At 41.2% G+C, this 18565-nt stretch overlaps 1 protein-coding gene across 1 annotated transcript; it reads left to right on the top strand.

The window, feature by feature from the left end:
* Positions 1 to 2381: 2381 nt before the first annotated feature.
* LOC138865075 (melanoma-associated antigen E1-like) lies at positions 2382 to 6190 on the top strand. Its single transcript, XM_070134417.1, has 4 exons — positions 2382 to 2392; positions 2478 to 2559; positions 2722 to 4753; positions 4838 to 6190. Exons 1-4 carry the CDS (start codon positions 2382 to 2384, stop codon positions 5326 to 5328), a joined length of 2616 nt encoding a protein of 871 aa, XP_069990518.1. The 3' UTR covers positions 5329 to 6190.
* The last annotated feature ends 12375 nt before the right edge of the window (positions 6191 to 18565 follow it).

Raw genomic sequence — 18565 nt, 5'->3', positions numbered from 1 at the left:
GTGTATATGTGTATATGTATATGTATATATGAATATGTGTATGTGAATATGTGTATGTGTATATGTGTATGTGTATGTGTGTATTTGTATATGTGTATGTGTATATGTGTGTATGTATATGTGTATATGTATATGTGCATATGTATGTGTATATGTGTATGTGTATATGTGTATGTGTATATGTGTATGTGTATATGTGTATGTGTATATGTGTATGTGTATATGTGTATGTGTATATGTGTATGTGTATATGTGTATGTGTATATGTGTATGTGTATATGTGTATGTGTATATGTGTATGTGTATATGTGTATGTGTATATGTGTATGTGTATATGTGTATGTGTATATGTGTATGTGTATATGTGTATGTGTATATGTGTATGTGTATATGTGTATGTGTATATGTGTATGTGTATATGTGTATGTGTATATGTGTATGTGTATATGTGTATGTGTATATGTGTATGTGTATATGTGTATGTGTATATGTGTATGTGTATATGTGTATGTGTATATGTGTATGTGTATATGTGTATGTGTATATGTGTATGTGTATATGTGTATGTGTATATGTGTATGTGTATATGTGTATGTGTATATGTGTATGTGTATATGTGTATATGTATACATATATGTATACATATATGTATACATATATGTATACATATATGTATACATATATGTATACATATATGTATACATATATGTATACATATATGTATACATATATGTATATGTATATATGTGTATACGTGTGTATACGTGTGTATATATATTTTGTCTAGTGTGTATATGTGTATATGTATATATATCTTTGTCTAGTGAACATACGTATATATCTCCGTATGTCTAGTGCTTGTACGTATATATGTCTATGTCTAATGTACGTATAAGTGTATTTATCTGTTTAGTGTATGTACGTGTGTAATATGTCTGTGTCTAGTGTATGTACGTGTATGTCTGGATGTCTAGTGTACTTACATGTATATGTCTGTATCTCTATGTTTAATGTACGTGCATGTATATGTGTCTGTATGTCTAGTGTATGTACATGTGTGTATGTCTGTATATCTAATGTATGTACATGTATATCTAGTGTATGTATATGTATATATGCCTGTTTAGTGTACTTACATGTAAATATGTATGTCTGTATGTCTAGTGTACGTACGTATATACATGTCTGTATGTCTAGTATATGTACGCATTTATATGACTGTATGTCAAGTATACATACGTGTATGTCTGTATATCTAGTATATGTACGTCTGTATGTCGTTTACATACATGTGTATATGTCTGAATGTCTAGTGTATGTACGTGTATAAATGACTGTATATCTAGTGTATGTACGTGTGTATATGTCTGTATATCTAGTGTACGTGCGTGTTTATATATGTCTAGTGTATGTACGTGTATATATATCTGTAGGTCTTGTGTGCGTTCGCATATGTTTGTACATATCCGTATGATTGCATATGTATGCAGCGGAGCGAAGAACAGGAAAACACAAATATGCCAAAGGCCTTTTTCGCATTTACTGCTTCATTAGGGCATACATGATCAGAGGTACATAGAGGTGTATATATCCCAGAACTAGGTGGTCAGGTCACGTCGGTAATCGGGTGTGCGGCGCCCTTGGATCATTCGTGTCTCGCCGTAGCGGTGTTGAAGGTATTCGTTGTGGGAATGAACGCCGCTAATACCATCTTCCTTGGTCGGGGGGGGGGGGGTGAGGTTTGGGACCCTTTCGGGAGGTGACCAATCGGTGTTGACGTGGACAGCGAAGGCGCTCCTCGGGTCATGACGTTGGAGGGCGCTGTGTTGCTCGTGCAATCTTCGTGCTGTCTCGCCCATGTAGACTTTATCGCAGCCACCTCCCTCGCTCTAGCTCTCTCTCTCTCTCTCTCTCTCTCTCTCTCTCTCTCTCTCTCTCTCTCTCTCTCTCTCTCTCTCTCTCTCTCTCTCTCTCTCTCTCTCTCTCATACATACATACATACATACATACATACATACATACACACACACACACACACACACACACACACACACACACACACACATACATACATACATACATACATACATACATACATACATACATACATACATACACACACACACACACACACACACACAAGTAATTTATACATATATATATATATATATATATATATATATATATATATGTGTGTGTGTGTGTGTGTGTGTGTGTGTGTATACATATACATGTATATATATACATATTTATATGTATATATGTGAGTGTGTGTGTGTATGTGTAGCACGAGAATGTGAATAAAAACGTTATTCCCGCTTCTGTTCGTTCGACAGTCTCCACCTGTGGTGTGACTGTCACACCACAGGTGGAGACTCGAGATGGAGTCTTTGTGTGCGTGATCAGCTCAAGACGGTCTCAGACTTACCAATAGGAACATAGCTCAGGATTTAGCTAGGGTTCCGGGGCGGTCCCAGCGACCAGCACAACTCAGTCATTCCTGGTCCTTGTTTCCTATACCAAGTATACCACCAAGATAAAGCTTTATCTTTTACTGCTGTAAGTGTGGCCCATGTCGTGTCTATTATGTAACAAATATTTTATCATTGTCTTAATAATACAGTGCAAAAACTAGTGGGGTGCGCTTCAGATTGTTCTTTTGCCCTTTGCATTTTCCTGAAAACATGGATTTTTATTTCTTATTGTAATACTTGTTTGCAGATGTGGGCGGCGAATCATCCCAGCAATCACCTGTGGCCATACTTGACAGGCGTGACGAACAGAAAAGGATGGTCTTGGGGTGCACCAAATCCGAGTCTTTACCTTCCCCTGCGACTATTGCTTAAGGATTCGTCTTTGGAGGAAGAGGATACGATGCCTCCGACGACTGAGGGCGATGCCACGTACTCTGTGCCCCCTAAAACTGAGGGTAATACCAATTTCCCTGAACCCCCGAGAATGCAGGATGGAGCCAGTTTCCCTGTGGCCCCAAGAATGGAGGGTAGAACCAGTGTCCCTGTGCCCCAAAGAACGCAGGGTAGTGCCAGTTTCCCGGTACCTCCAAGAATGCAGGGTAATGCTAGTTTGCCTCAACCCCCAAGGATACAGGAGAATGCCAGTTTTCCTGTGCCCCCAAGGACACAGGGTAGTGCCAGTTACCTTTTAACCACAAGAATGCAGGGTAGAGGTATTTACCCTGAATCTCCAGGGAATCAGAGTAGTGCCAATTACCCTGTACCTCCAAGGACACAGGGTGGTGCTAGTTACACTGTACCCCCAAGGACACAGGGTAGTGTCAGTTACCTTTTAACCACAAGAATGCAGGATAGAGGTATTTACCCTGAATCCCCAGGGAATCAAGGTAGTGCCAATTACCCTGTACCCCCAAGAACACAGGTCAGTGCAAGTTTTCCTGTACCCCCAAGAACGCAGGGTAGTGCCATTTTCCCTGTACCCCCAAGGATACAGGACAGTGTCGGTTTCCCGGTACCCCCAAGGGCACAGGGTAGCGTCAGTTACATTTTACCCACAAGAATGCAGAGTAGTGGCAATTACCCTGAATCCCCAAGGAATCAGGGTAGTGCCAATTACCCTTTACCTCCAAGGACACAAGGTGGTGCTAGTTACCCTATACCTCCAAGGACACAGGGTAGTGCCAATTACCCTGTACCTCCAAGGACACAAGGTGGTGCTAGTTACCCTATACCTCCAAGGACACAGGGTAGTGCCAATTACCCTGTACCCTCAAGGATGCAAGGTTGTGTCAGTTTCCCTGTACCTCCAAGGACACAGGATAGCGCCAGCTACCCAGTACCCCCAAGCACGCAAGATGGTCTCCATTTCCCTGTACCCCCAAGGACACAGGATAGGGTCAGCTTCCCTGTACCTCCTCCTAGGATACAGGGTAGCATCAGTTGCCCAAGGACACAGGATAGGGTCAGCTTCCCTGTACCTCCTCCAAGGATACAGGGTAGCATCAGTTCAGGGCCCCAGGGCAGTGTCAGTTATCCAGCACCACCAAGACCTCAAGATAGTATTAGCTACCCAGTACCTCCAAGGTCCCTAGATAGTGTCAACTACCCTGTACCTTCGAAGTCTCCAGATAGCATCAGTTACCCTTTACCACAAATACCACAAGATAGTCTCAGTTACACTGTAACTCAAGATGATGTTAGTTACCCAGTACCTCCAACGACAGAGAGTAATACTAGCTATCCTGTTAGTACACCATGCACAATGCCTGAAATGATAGGACATGGCCACTGTTCTGGATATCGATCCAGAGGACGTAATGTGCATAATTTGGTACCCATTAAGAAAGAAGAGCCTACCCTTGACGAACAGTTAGAGGAAGATCCTGCAGTTTTCAGCAATGACTCTCAGTATTGTGAACGAACTAGCGAAGTAAAATCTCTCATACAGTATTGCGAACCAGTTAGCGATGTAAAATCTATAATCAAAACGGAAAACTTTCTCCAAGAAGACATCTCTTTCAAGAATGTAAAAACTGAAAGTGCTGAAGATACTGCTATGCAAGATATTGGTATGCGTGATTGTGGTCTTTCAGACCAAACGAAAGTGAGAACTTTCATAAAGGAGGAGTTTGCTGATCGAGGGGAATTCATACTTGAAGATTCGTTCTTGAAGACCTCTATTGTTGAAGCTGTTTGTGTCCAAAATGTACAGCTCGAAGAAGATGTGAAGCCCAGAGATGATGTGAGGAAACAAGAGGAGGAAACCAAAGTACAACCAGGTAAACCATTCTTTAGGAAAGTACTTTGTTTTTCTTTAGTTTATCAGATACATATCCTAAGATCGTTGTACTTTTTCTTTGCAGGTAGACTTGATCAACTATCAGATGAAAACTTTAATCAGACTAAGGATATGGGAGGTAAAAACACGTCAGTCATACGACCTGATCAGCAATCAGATGAAAATCTTAATCAGACCAAGCATACAGGAAGTAAAACCGGATCAGTCATACGACGGGAGTCAAAGAAATGCAGAATGCAGCGGTTATTTGGCAAGACTGATTCTCCGCCTAGACGTCCAAAGGTGTTGAGCACAAGGACCAAAATCAAGTGTAAAATTTGCCGTCTAGGTCGCAGTGATGTGAAAGACCTACCGAAGCCACGCCCTCTCAGCCAAGAGATAGCAACATGTTCCTACGTGATGCTGGAAGAGCTAGTCGACGAATGTCCTCTCGGGCATCTTCTGGATCCTAGCATTGCTTCAATCAATTTGCGTTCGGGGCTTGTGACTGTTTACTGCTCCGAATGTGATGTTATTGTGTATATGCGAAATAACATTATACCAAAAGTAAAATGAATTCTAGATATACAGGTTTTCAGATTTTATCGGACATAAGGATTGGCATTTAATACAAATTTTACATGTTATGTAATGCACTTCATATAGTTTTGTACAAAAAACAAACTTCATAGGAATATATGAAAAAAATGTATATATGTAAATATTGTGTTGTATTATACAACAGCAGTTTTTTTTGTTTGTTTTTTATATGTAAATTGCACATTATATAAGTTATAGATCATACCATGTTACAGAAAGCTTTAGATGTTTTGGTAGAGTTGGTAGCTCAGGAAACATAAAATAAGACTGGATTACCAAACCTGCAATCACTGCGTCCTTTTGATGAACCAAAACATGGCTAAACTTTCATATGATCTGCATGAAACTGTATCGACGTATGTAACAACAATAATAAAAACGATAAAACATATTAAGAAATACAAATAAAAAACTGGGGGGATAGAAATTGAATCGCAGATCTTTACTGTACAAAAAATACACAATTGTCACTGAGAACAGCAAGGGCACAGTCACATGTGTTGGCAGTCTGGCATTTGCATACAAAATGAACACTAATCTTATGAATAGAATAGGGAATGGTAGGAAGGTAAAATGAGGAAAATTAGATGGAGGAGTTAACAAGATAGCCGGGTAAAGGAAAAGGTACGGGACATCATTAGCTGTGTGGTGCAGTAGTTAGGGTGTTCGTCTAGCAAGCTTGCTGACCAGCGTCCAATCCCGCAAGCTGCCAGTGGATGGTCACCCCAGCCATTCGTTGCACACGGGGCGATTTAGAAGTAAAATAAAACACCATGTCACAACAAAGAATATCCAATTGTAACAAATAGAATTAAAACAATCTTTAATCTTTTAACAATCTAAATTTTGTTGTTTCCATCTTAGGTAGTTAATTATGCCAAGGAGCAAATTGTGTTGGCAATTACTGAGTAGGAGCACTTAATTGTCAGGATACATACTTAAGTGCATGTAATGAGTAAAGCTAGGATAATGCATATCCTATGCATTCCTTCGCATGCAAAGGTTATCTGTGTACCATATTTTGAATATCCAAGCCTATGGCATTGTATCGCCTCATATTCATCACTGCTGCATTGATATTGTAGGAGTTGTCACCTTTGAAAACAAATCCTGTAGAAAATGATACACGCAAGCTAAGAAAGGAACATTGGAAATTTATCTTTATTCATCTAATCTGGGAGACACGGAAGGCTGAGTGAAGCAGTATTAGAAGTACAGAGATTGAAAAAGAATATCCCTGAGATAGTAACAGGGAGGGTGTAGTGGTACTATATGCAAGGCTTAGATGTTAACATCTTAGATTTAAAAAATGAAAACAAAACCTATATTGGTTCAATACATGCTGACATTTTAAGGACTCAAAAATAAAATTTCAACTGAGCACTACCCATCAGAGTACTAGGGGCACTTTCAGTTTGCAAACATCCAAGATTCTCATTCATCTCATCCAGTTAGCAAAGGCATGGAGTACTACAGAAAGTTAGTGACAAGTCCATATGAGAAAGCAGTTTCCATGGACAAATGGGTTGCCTGCTGATGGACTTTCTGCATGTCTGTGGGAGCTGAAACCAATTTACAAGATGGTGAAATATTGATGCTAGCCTTGCAGTTACATATAGACCATACGGAGGTTTAGACTTTCTTGAATGTGCGTTGTTATACTACAGTGGTTCCCAACCTTTTTCTTTCTGTGGCCCACAACCAATATATAATATCTCTGGCCCCTTTCAGTGATTATCATCTTTTCATATTGTCATTACTAGTTATTAATGGTGTTGGTACTATAGCACAAGAATACGGTATGGAAAGATCCCAATATATTAATACGTGAGAGTTATATGTTGGCACTGTAGGCGAGACAAAATTCAGCTCAACTCAATGTCATGATTTTCTTATTGCTCCATGGCCCCCAGGTTGGTAACCCCTGTACTACACAATATTTCACTATTGTAACCTTTATCGTACACCATGGTTATTCTACTACATTCATCTCATGAACCAGTGCAGCTTTGACAAGATCCATGTGGGACAACATAGAGCCCCATCACTGCTTGTTTAGCATGCCCTTTTCTTCCTTGGTAGGGCTAGTAGATGTAGCTGTGCACGATGGGCTTTGATGGTTTTCTCGGTTTTACCCGGTTATGACATTAAGAAATGTAACCAAAATCTAATTACACTATTTTGCCATGTTGAACTATTCTCATGTTTTCATATTCTATGTTCATTATCACAGTGAACAGGAAAGAAAACAATGTTTTGAAAAAGTTTGAAGTGACATTAACGGACTGGTGAATTCGCTTGACTACAGCATGGACATTCTCCTGGATTGCCCATTGATGAGAAGCAAAGAAGCAGAGGAATGGGCCTAATTGGCGGGCATGCCAGAGTGATGGCGTCAGCGATGGATAGACTACTGGCCAAACAATCGATTCCACTTAGTCTGGTTGTTTAATATGTAGATTGCCCGCCTATGACGTCACCTGGACATGCCCGCCTATCAGGCACACTCTGCCTGTCCAGATAAGTGGGTGTGTCTGGCGGGCAGTGCTGTGGGTTACAAATTCTGTTGGGAATGCCCATGACTCCACACGGCCGAGTTGATGAAAAGGCTTGCCCGCCGATGCAAATAACGTGTGATAGGTACGATACGATAAGCATAGTTCCCAGCATTACCGTGAACATATTGCGTAGCATGAATATTGCTTTATGTATGAAGATAAGAATATGATGCAAATATTGGCTCAAAAGGTCTTTATGGAAGCCACACAACAGCACTTCGGGAACTAGAATATGGTCAAGAGTAAGAATTCAGAACATACTTAGAATCGGTGGAGACACTTCTTATACCATACTAGCAAAGGGGGAACCAAATACAGTGAAAAAAAAAAGACACCAGAAACAGTATAGCAGATGCTCGAGCTACCGGGTACTCCCTGGTGAGGTCGTTCATCGGGCGCTTGGGCAATTTGATGGCTTGCTCATCAGGTGTGCCCATTAACAGGCATGGATGATAGGCATGCCCGCCGGTTGGGCCCACTCGTCTGGACAGGCCTTTTCTGCCCATACCCGGTCAGGTGATGCAGTCAGGGCCTCATCCACCTGATCAAGCTGTACTCAACAGTGCTCGGGCACGATCCAAGCGTGTGGGCGGGGCCTGAGCCTTATCTACGAGAGAGGTAGTGCCTTTAAAAGCTAACAATTAACAGTTGTCGTGGGGGGCATAGGAGATGAAAACTGAGGGGGATCATCCTACCTTGGACCTCAGCCCTTGCTTCAACTAATTTTGCGTGGTATTTTCTTCTCCCCCTTTTATTTTCCCTTCTCTTTTTCATTCCCTTCTGTCCGCATTCTAAAGAGGTAAAGCCGTGCTAAAAGGATGAAAGGCTGGCTTTGTATCATGAACGACCTTTGTACTCCATTTGCTCTTCCCGCTTTACCCTTCTCACTGCCATATTAACCTACAGCGCTCTAAAACCTTTGACATCTAACATATGTCCTAATTGTTAACTTATTTTTAAGATTTTTGCTACAGTGCTTTAATGTAGTGTTGTATGGTCTTTCCTTACATGGGGCCTCCCCTCCCCCCAGCCTTACTCTATTGCTAAATCTTGACCCTACATGATAAATATTAAATAAATAGGTAGAAATGACATCACGAGCGGAGGAACCTAGCAAAAGTATGACTAGGAAGTGGTTAAAAAAACGCATTAATTTGAAACTGGGTAATTAACAAGTGTAAACTTCGATAGATGCATCCCCTTAACACAATTTCAGTAGTTGACACTGCCTCTGATCCCTGCGCATTTACACCATCAACCCCTCAGGCATTATAGCCTTATACATCTGTCACCTTATCTCCTAAAAGCTCTGAACGAATCCAACAGAATTGGAAAGTAAAAGACAATGTTCTCATAACAGTACTAAATCTAAAGGGCTCATTCGTAAATATACTTCCTTGAGCAAGTGAAATTGATATTATTGGACTTAAAAGTTGTTCTCTTTCCCGTTATCTTTGTTTACAAGTGACACAGAAAACCGACGAATACATTGAGAAGACGTAGTCGAAGGGAGGGAGGTGTTACGATCACTCATTTCTTAAACCCACATATGCGCGCGTGTGTGTGGGTGTGTGTGTGCTTGCGTTTGTGCATGTGAGTAGGCGACTTTCTCAAGAGTTGGAGAGACACCAATGATGAAGAAACGACTCCCAATTCGGAAAGAGGAGATCCAAAAGGCTTGTCCAGACGAGCGGGCGTGTCCGTCGGGCCAGTAGGTCAAGTTGATGAATATGCGTGCCCGACGGTGCTATAACGTGTGATAAGCATGGTGACTAGAAAATATTGTGTAGAATGATGTTTGTCTTCTGTGTAAAGAAAGAAAATAGAATATAATGCAAAGATTGGCTCAGTCAAACGTTTATGGAAGCCACACAATACTTCGGGAACTACAACATGGCACGAACAGGGATGACGTCACAGGCGGACTACTCAAGTAAAACAGTAGATTCCTCGTAGTTTTGTATGATGTCACTTATACCGTTACTCGTCCATGTGAGCAGGCCTTTAACTTATCCCATTCCTGCTTCCTGTGTAGTCATGGAAGGATTTATTAAAATTATGGTGTTACAAGTACCACAGCAGGGTCGGGGGCTTAGTCCGTCATCAAACACAAATAACCGAAATGCTTGTTCCACAACTAGGGAAGGTATAGACAGTGCCATGTGTACATAACACTGTCAGAAGCCAGTAGATGGGTTTCTATTCATTAATTACCAAGTCTAGCACAGTCCCCCCGCAGAGCCTTGGCCAATTACAGACTGATTGGTCAGCCATCAGCCGACCCGTGTGTGAAGAATTACGAGCATGGACCGTAGATTTTGACCACGCTGCAATATCATCTCTGGAGTTTCTAGGCGTTTAATTGGTGTTATCTTTATAAAGGTAAAGTAAAAGAAGCAATTGATCATGCCTGTTAGATAACAGTTTATTTCAAGATGCACAAGTAAGCCATAGACAATTTGCCAGACGTAGAAAAAATGCAATAAAATCGAAGTGGAAAGGAACTCGTCACGCACACTTTCAGATCCTTTGATGTCTCCTTTTCCTCCTTTTCTTCAAGTATGCTACATCGACTAGTCTAAGAAACAGTACCAGGTCATTATATAAACATGTTTTACAAGGAAGGAAGGTTGGTTTATGATATACATGTGTTTTCATGAGTATTATTTGACATAAATGACAAAGGGGTAAAACGTGAGCTTGTGGATGAATATAGCAGTGAAATTATGTGTGAATGTTTTGAGTGCTCTCGACATTGCAGGGCTTTTTTTCTTTTGGAATTTTTTCAGTGGAATTTCCCCCATGGTGGAAACAGATGAATAAATCTCTATTCATCACTTGTTAAATTATAGGCCTAATGAGAGTTTGGACACTTGCCCCGTAACACTGTTGTAACTATAATTATGTTCATTAAACGGCCGTGATTAAAAGTCATTCTATCTATCACTGAAGATCAAAAATAAATCGCAGAGGTAGAACTATGTTATCAATCGAGAGCAGAAGTCGAACGGCCAATCACGCGTCGAGTCGAGTTCCAACACGACATCCGGGCATCGGAGGGGGATCGAACTCCTCCTTATCGGATCGAATTCCCGCACTTGAAGCACTGGCAGTCCGCTGGCTCGCGAAGCTTGACGGTGAGCTTGCCGTTGTCGCCAGTGATGCGGTTGCCGTCGCCGTCGTAGCAGTGGGTGAGCACCACGTCGCGCGCGCGGAGGTGGGTCTCGCGGCAGCAACGGCAGTCCTGGGGAAGAGAGATGGGAGGATGGGGTTAGGGAGAGTTAAAAAGGGAAGGGAAGGGAGAGGGGGGCAAAGGAAGAGGGTAGGGAGAGGGGCAAAAGAAGAGGGTAGGGAGAGGGGCAAAAGAAGAGGGTAGGGAGAGGGGCAAAAGAAGAGGGTAGGGAGAGGGGCAAAAGAAGAGGGTAGGGAGAGGGGCAAAAGAAGAGGGTAGGGAGAGGGCCAAAGAAAGAGGGTAGGGGGGAGTCGGTAAAGAAAGGGGGGACGGACGGACGGCGAAGGAAGGGGGAGGGGAGAAGGAGGAGAAGGAAGGTAAAGGGAGAGAGGTGGAAGAAGAGGGAGGGAAGGGAGAAGGAGGCGAAGAAAAGGGTGAGGAAGAGAGGGGCGAAGGAAGAAAGGGGCGAAGGAAGAAAGCGGGGAGGAGGCGATAGGAGACGGAAGGGAGGAGGAGGTGAAGAAAGGAAGAATGAAAATATCAGTATTCAACAGATATACTAATTCGAGATATCATACTTTATTTACTCTGAAGATCCCCCACCATATATATATATATATATATATATATATATATATATATATATATATATATATATATATATATATATATATATATATATATATATATATATATGAGACAGATGGAGAGAGAACAAAGAAACAGTTTTTTCCAACTACTATAATTAAATGCGTGTGAGTGTGTGTGTGAGTTAGTGTGTGTGTGTGCGTGTGCGCGCGCGTGTGCGTGTGCTTGCGTATGTGCGTGAGAGTGAGAAAGAGTACATAGCTATTAATTAATAGGCATATAAAGCCACGTTTGAATAATTCTTTCCCTATTTTTAAAGTAATTAATCACTACATACATTCCCCTAATTAGGAACTCTATCACTAACATCCTATTTCTATCATACTTTTAAGTAGAAGGAAGTTCCTGCCATCAGACCCTTATATATATTTTTTTCACTCTGTTATCTGTTACCCGATTCCTTTGTTCTTATCAGTAACGCTATCTCGATGAAACCCCTTTAACTCGCACCCTTTCTGCTCGTCCGCTAGAAGCCCATCGTGGGAACATTGGTCGTATAGACTCGAAAAAAGGAAATTGTCTTTAGAGAATGGATGTCTGTGCTTTTTTGTATATACATATATGTATAAAGAATACATACGCACGCTCGCACACGCGCACACGCACGAACGCACGCACACGCACGAACGCACGCACGCACACACACGCACGCACACGCACGCACACGCACGCACGCACGCACGCACGCACGCACACACTCGCACGCACACACTCGCACGCACACACTCGCACGCACACACGCACACACACACGCACACACACACGCACACACACACACACACACACACACACACACACACACACACTCACTCACTCACTCACTCACTCACTTTTATGTATAAATTTGCGTATACTCTTTTTTTCAATAAAAACGATAGTAATATAAATTATTCAGATCTATACAATCTCTAATAATCACTTAAACAGTTGCCTAAAGCTTGGAAGAAAATCACAAATCAACTCAACTCAAAGCTGAATTTGGACTAAATATAAATGGACTGATAGATAGACATGAGCTTGTACATAAATTGATATATATATTCTCTCTCTGTCCCTCTCCCTCCCCCTCTCCCCCTGCCCCTGCCCCTCTCCCTCTCCCTCTCCCTCTCCCTCTCCCTCTCTCTCTTCCTCTCTCTCTTTCTCTCTCTCTCTATTTCATGTATAAATGTCTGTTATACACATTTTCGTCAAAGGTCTTCACGGCAAATCTTCAATAGCATAAGAGAAACGAACACGGAAAAATCTCCCTCAATCCTTCTCGTCGACATGTCCTTAAGAAACATTCATAAAAAATGAAAAATAAAAAGAATGAAATAAATAAAATATCTCATCATCTTTCGTGATTGGAATGATTACATTATCGTCACGGCGACCTGGGGGGGGGAGGGGAGGGGGAGAGGGAGGGGCGGAAGGGTCTTTTCATTTTCTTTTTCTCTCTATTTATTTTTTCTCTCTCTCTTTTTTTTCTTTTAATAATAGCCCACCTTCACATCTGATACGCGAGAGCCTGATCTCTGTCGCATACTTTACGACCGTATCCGGCTGCTTCGGACTTTGGAAACGTATATAAGGATCCTTTTTTTTTCAGGGGGGGGGCGGGGGAGGACGAAGGGTGTGATAAAATTTTCAGTCACGAGAGAGGGAATTCCTGTCTCTTTTTCTTTCTTTTTTCTCTCACTCTTTTTTTGTCTTTTGTCTCTCTCTCTCTCTCTCTCTCTCTCTCTCTCTCTCTCTCTCTCTCTCTCTCTCTCTCTCTCTCTCTCTCTCTCTCTCTCTCTCTCTCTCACCATAACATACTTCATCATTAATGAAAATAATCATAAATAATATATGTCAAATAGCAAGTCGAATTATGAAATAGTACTCATTATTTAAATACACAAATATAAATAAAATGCAAAAGAGATTTTAATTTTAACACAACCTTGATGACAAATAAGCATTTATTATGAATTCTTAAAATTTCCAAGGATGTACTTGAGATCCAAAGAAAGATAAAAAGGACATACATTATATATATGTATATATATATATATATATATATATATATATATATATATATATATATATATATATGTATATGTATGTATGTATGTATGTATGTATGTGTGTGTGTGTGTACGCGCACATATGTACATATATACATATATATTACATATATTTGTACACATATACATTTATACATGTATGTCTGTACGCATGCATTTATGTAGAGATATAGACTGAAATACGTTTTGGATTCACACTGATTTTCGCTGTTGCATGTTCATCATAATACAGGTATTATAGGGTGCAAAACGTGTATTGTACGCAGATATAAAAATATTGGCATTATTTATGTCCATTATATAATTCATTATTGAACTGGATCTTGGTATATCGTTATATAGTATAGAATCAGCACAGGACCAAGTACTAATTGATTTTAGTCGTTTAGCTTTATGCTTAACTTAGTTCGCAGTATATATTTCATAGGCGATTTTTGAATAGCTGAAGCATGGTTCTGTGGATGTCAAAGGGCAGCAGAATTTCCTACCAACTTATCAAATAAGTAAAAAGTTTCAAATATATCCAAAAACATACCCACTAAATCATCTTCCTATTCCAGCGATTCAAGACTGATGTGATTGGATATACAGAGCCGATAAGATCTCAGTCTCGAGGTAGCAAAAAGGTTGTTTCTCTTTCAAAGTGAACCAAATTGCTTGTAAAGCTATTTCGACCGTTTTAGCAACTGCAGGACGGAAAGAGTTGGTGCAGGAATGTGTTGGTTATACTTCTAATCTCGGAATAAGTTTCTTGTTGATTTATACATAATTTATACATGTCATTTATTCATCTGGACGAATTCTAGATTTGAATATCAAACTGTCAATTAGAATTAAAGGTTTGGCTGTAGTCTTTGTAATGCTTTAATAAACAGTGGAAACGTGACTTGGCGAAATGATTTTTTTTTATTATTATTATTTACGAAAGATTGGATTTCGTAAGAGCTGGTTGGATGAAGAAATGGTGAATATTCTGCTGGAGCTAAAACAACACTGAACGACCTAGCTTTCAGTTGTCATCGACGGCTTTTTAGTTCTATCGTACAAACGGACACAGGGAATGACAAGTAAATGGAGTAATAGCATGAGGGTTATTGTCATCTCAGACACATTACTTGCTATCAACGGAAGAAAAGTAGCTAAATACTCACTTCAGTGCTTAATTTCTGAAAAATGATAGTTAAAACAACACTGGACGACCTAGCATAATACATAGCTATTTTTGTTTTAACAATTTTAACTCTATTTCCATTACGAAAAAAGATCAGTGCAGTAGGAAAGAATTCTGTATATTCTCTCTCTCTCTCTCTCTCTCTCTCTCTCTCTCTCTCTATATATATATATATATATATATATATATATATATATATATATATATATATTTGTTTTTGTAGTCCAGATATTTTGGAAATGTTTTTTTTTAATTCGGCCCAAAATATACAACACAATTACATACAAACCAGTGAGTAAGATGCATAAACTATAAGCAGAAAAGTTTATAACTGAAGAATTAAAATTATAGGTTACCACACACGCCAATGGTGTTCACTGCGTTTCTCCAGACAGCATAATCGCCGACCATAATTCCCCAGAAAATATTTATGTATGAATTATAAAATAAAAATCCCAATCTTCAGGTTTTGAGTATAGATTTTATGTGTAAAAAATGTACTACTAGGAGGCTCGTAATATTCAGAGATAATGTAGCTATATAAAGGAAGCAAAAGAAGTTTCGTAGGTTAGGTGTGTAACTTACGTAGAAAAAAATCGATTGACAGTCTTATAAACGTTATAAAAGTTCATACAAGGAAAAACCGACAACTCACTCCTGATTTTAGAGTATTCCAAATCATTTCTTTAGAGAAGACATGATATAGTGGTTAAAAAAATGTATATGAATTTTGAAAACAGCAGAGAAATGTAAACATAAGCTTTAAGTGACAGCTGATACGAATGGTTAATAGTGATAATAAAAATGATACTTATTATCATTATGATTATTGGTATTTCCTTCACTACAGTTCTCTCACTGTCTCCCTCTCCCACTCCACTTCCCTCTCCTCCTTCCCCCTCTTCCCTCTCCTTCTACATCTCCCTCTCCTCCCTCCCTCTACATCTCCCTCTCCTCCTTCCCCCTCTCTCCTCTCCTTCTACATCTCCCTCTCCTCCTTCCCCCTCTCTCTCTCTCCTTCTACATCTCCCTCTCCTCCTTCCCCCCTCTTTCCCTCTCCTCCTTCTACATCTCCTCTCTCTCCTCCCTCCCCCCTCTTCTCCTCTCCTTCTACATCTCCCTCTCCTCCCTCCACCCTTCTTCCCTCTCCTTCTACATCTCCCTCTCCTCCTTCCCCCCTCTCCCCTCTCCTTCTACATCTCCCTCTCCTCCTTTTTCCCCCTCTTCCCTCTCCTTCTACATCTCCCTCTCCTCCTTCCCCCTCTTCCCTCTCCTTCTACATCTCCTTCTCCTCCTTCCCCCTCTTCTCTCCTTCTACATCTCCCTCTCCTCCTTCCCCCTCTTCCCTCTCCTTCTACATCTCCTTCTCCTCCTCCCCCCTCTTCTCTCCTTCTACATCTCCCTCTCCTCCTTCCCCCTCTTCCCTCTCCTCCTTCCCCCCTCTTCCCTCTCCTCCTCCCCCCTCTTCCCTCTCCTCCTGCTACATCTCCCTCTCCTCCTTCCCCCTCTCTCCTCTCCTGCTTCCCTACCCACTCCCTATGTTTATGCGTATATATACACCTGGATACACCGACCAAGGCGTCTGGAAGTAAACATAAAAGACGACCCAGAAGATTCCAGAGATATCCAACAGAGGGCATGACAGCTAACAAGTCTTCCTCGCACTGTTTGCTAGAGATTGGCGCTACATCGGAACTCCGAGGAGAATTCAAGGATTCCTAGATTTTTTTTTCTGTGTGTGTGTGTGTGTGTGTGTGTGTTTCTGTGTGTGTGTTTGTCTGTGTGTGTGTGTGTGTGTGTGTGTGTGTGTGTGTGTGTGTGTTTCTGTGTGTGTGTTTGTCTGTGTGTGTGTGTGTGTGTGTGTGTTTGTTTGTCTGTGTGTGTGTGTGTGTTTGTCTGTGTGTGTGTGTGTGTGTGAATTGTTATCTGGCTATTTTACCTTCAACTTAACAATTCGGTATATATTGTGTCTAAATATCTACTCTATCTATTGTGTTTGTTTGTCTCTGTGTGTGTGTGTGTTTGTCTGTGTGTATGTGTTTGTCTGTCTGTGTGTGTGCGTGTGTGTGTGTGTGTGTGTGTGTGTGTGGGTGTGTGTGTGTTTGTCTGTGTCTGTGTGTGTGTGTGTGTGTATGTGTGTGTGTGTGTATTTGTCTGTGTGTGTGTGTGTGTGTTTGTCTCTGTGTGTGTGTTAGATTCTTATTGTTTCACTTTGTTTGTTTGGTTATCCTTTGTTTAATTTCTATACTAGATTTTTTGTGTGAATTGTTATTCAGCTATTTTACCTTCAACTTTAACAATTCGGTATATATTGTGTCTAAATATCTACTCTCTCTATCTATCTATTATCTCTGTCTGTCTCTGTGTATATCTATCCATCTCTCTCCGTGTGTGTTTGTGTGTGCGTGTGTGTGTGGTGTGTGTGTGCGTATGCATGTGTATGTGTGTGTGTAAATGCTTGTGTGTGTGTGTGTGTTAATGCTTGTGTGTGTGTGCGTGTGTGTGTGTGTGTGTGTTTGTGTGTGTGTGTGTGTGTGTGTGTATGTGTGTGTGTGTGTGTGTGTGTGTGTGTGTGTGTGTAAATGCTTGTGTGCGTGTGTGTGTAAATGTTGTGTGTGTGTGTGTGTTTGTGTGTGTGTGTGTGTGTATAAAGCTTGTGTCTACGTGTGTAAGTGTGTGTGTGTGTGTGTGTGTGTCTGTGTGTGTGAGTGCATGCATACGCCTGTTTGTTTATGCGTGCATGAGTCGGTCTCACACCACACAAAGGACGCTGGGGAAAAAAAAAGAGTAGATCCATCCACGTTCGTGCGTTCGTCCGTTCACCTGCGTACGCGAGGAAGCGGCTCCTGGCAACACGAACGAGGAAGAACGAGAAAACGGACCGCGGTTAGAAAACGAAAGTGGCGACCTTGAGACCATCCCGCGCGGTTCCTGGTGCTCTCTCTCTCTCTGTCTCTCTCTGTCTCTCTCTCTCTCTCTCTCTCTCTCTCTCTCTCTCTCTCTCTCTCTCTCTCTCTCTCTCTCTCTCTCTCTCTGTCTCTCTCTCCCGCCTTCGCCTCTCCCGTCCTTCGGTAAGTCAGCTCTCCTTTCTCTCTCCCACGCGTTAAGTAAAGCAGAGTTATATCAAAGAGAATAGTTATCCATTCAAAACGTCGATCGAGGAGCTAGAGGAATCACTCACGGCGTCAGCGAAGGATCATGCTGAGCGCTGGGTCCTTAGCATCCCAAGATGGCGGGAAGAAACCGGTTCTACGCGTCTGGATGTCCCACAGGAGGAAAAAAATAGGTGCGGGACGTGTCTCTTGTCTCTAAGGGGAGGGAGCATGGGAAGGCGGCGGGAGCGGGCGGTGCCAAGATGCCGTGGGAAAGTCTCGGTGCATCTTAAGTGCCGGTGGTCGAAGGCTGGACATAGCAAGACGGCAAAAAAGAAAAAAAAAACAGGGACTTAGACAAATAATAATGATAATAATAAGATAAGACGACAGGGACTTAGACAAATAATGATGATATTAATAATAAATAAAAAAACGACAGGGACCAGACAAAAATAAATAAAAAAATAAAAAGATAAAGGACGACAGGGACTTGGACAAATAATAATAATGATAATAATAAT

This window comes from Penaeus vannamei, chromosome 19 (assembly GCF_042767895.1).
Source record: "Penaeus vannamei isolate JL-2024 chromosome 19, ASM4276789v1, whole genome shotgun sequence".
NCBI lineage: Eukaryota > Metazoa > Arthropoda > Malacostraca > Decapoda > Penaeidae > Penaeus > Penaeus vannamei.
The sequence above is the reverse complement of the archived record's forward strand: the minus strand, read 5'-3'. Positions and strand labels throughout refer to the sequence as shown.

Excerpts from the sequence above, each read along its gene's own strand:
- LOC138865075 (XM_070134417.1), top strand. Across the intron at positions 2,560-2,721 it reads AAGCTTTATCTTTTACTGCT|ATGTGGGCGGCGAATCATCC; the intron begins GTAAGTGTGGCC and ends ACTTGTTTGCAG. Across the intron at positions 4,754-4,837 it reads GGAAACCAAAGTACAACCAG|GTAGACTTGATCAACTATCA; the intron begins GTAAACCATTCT and ends TTTTCTTTGCAG.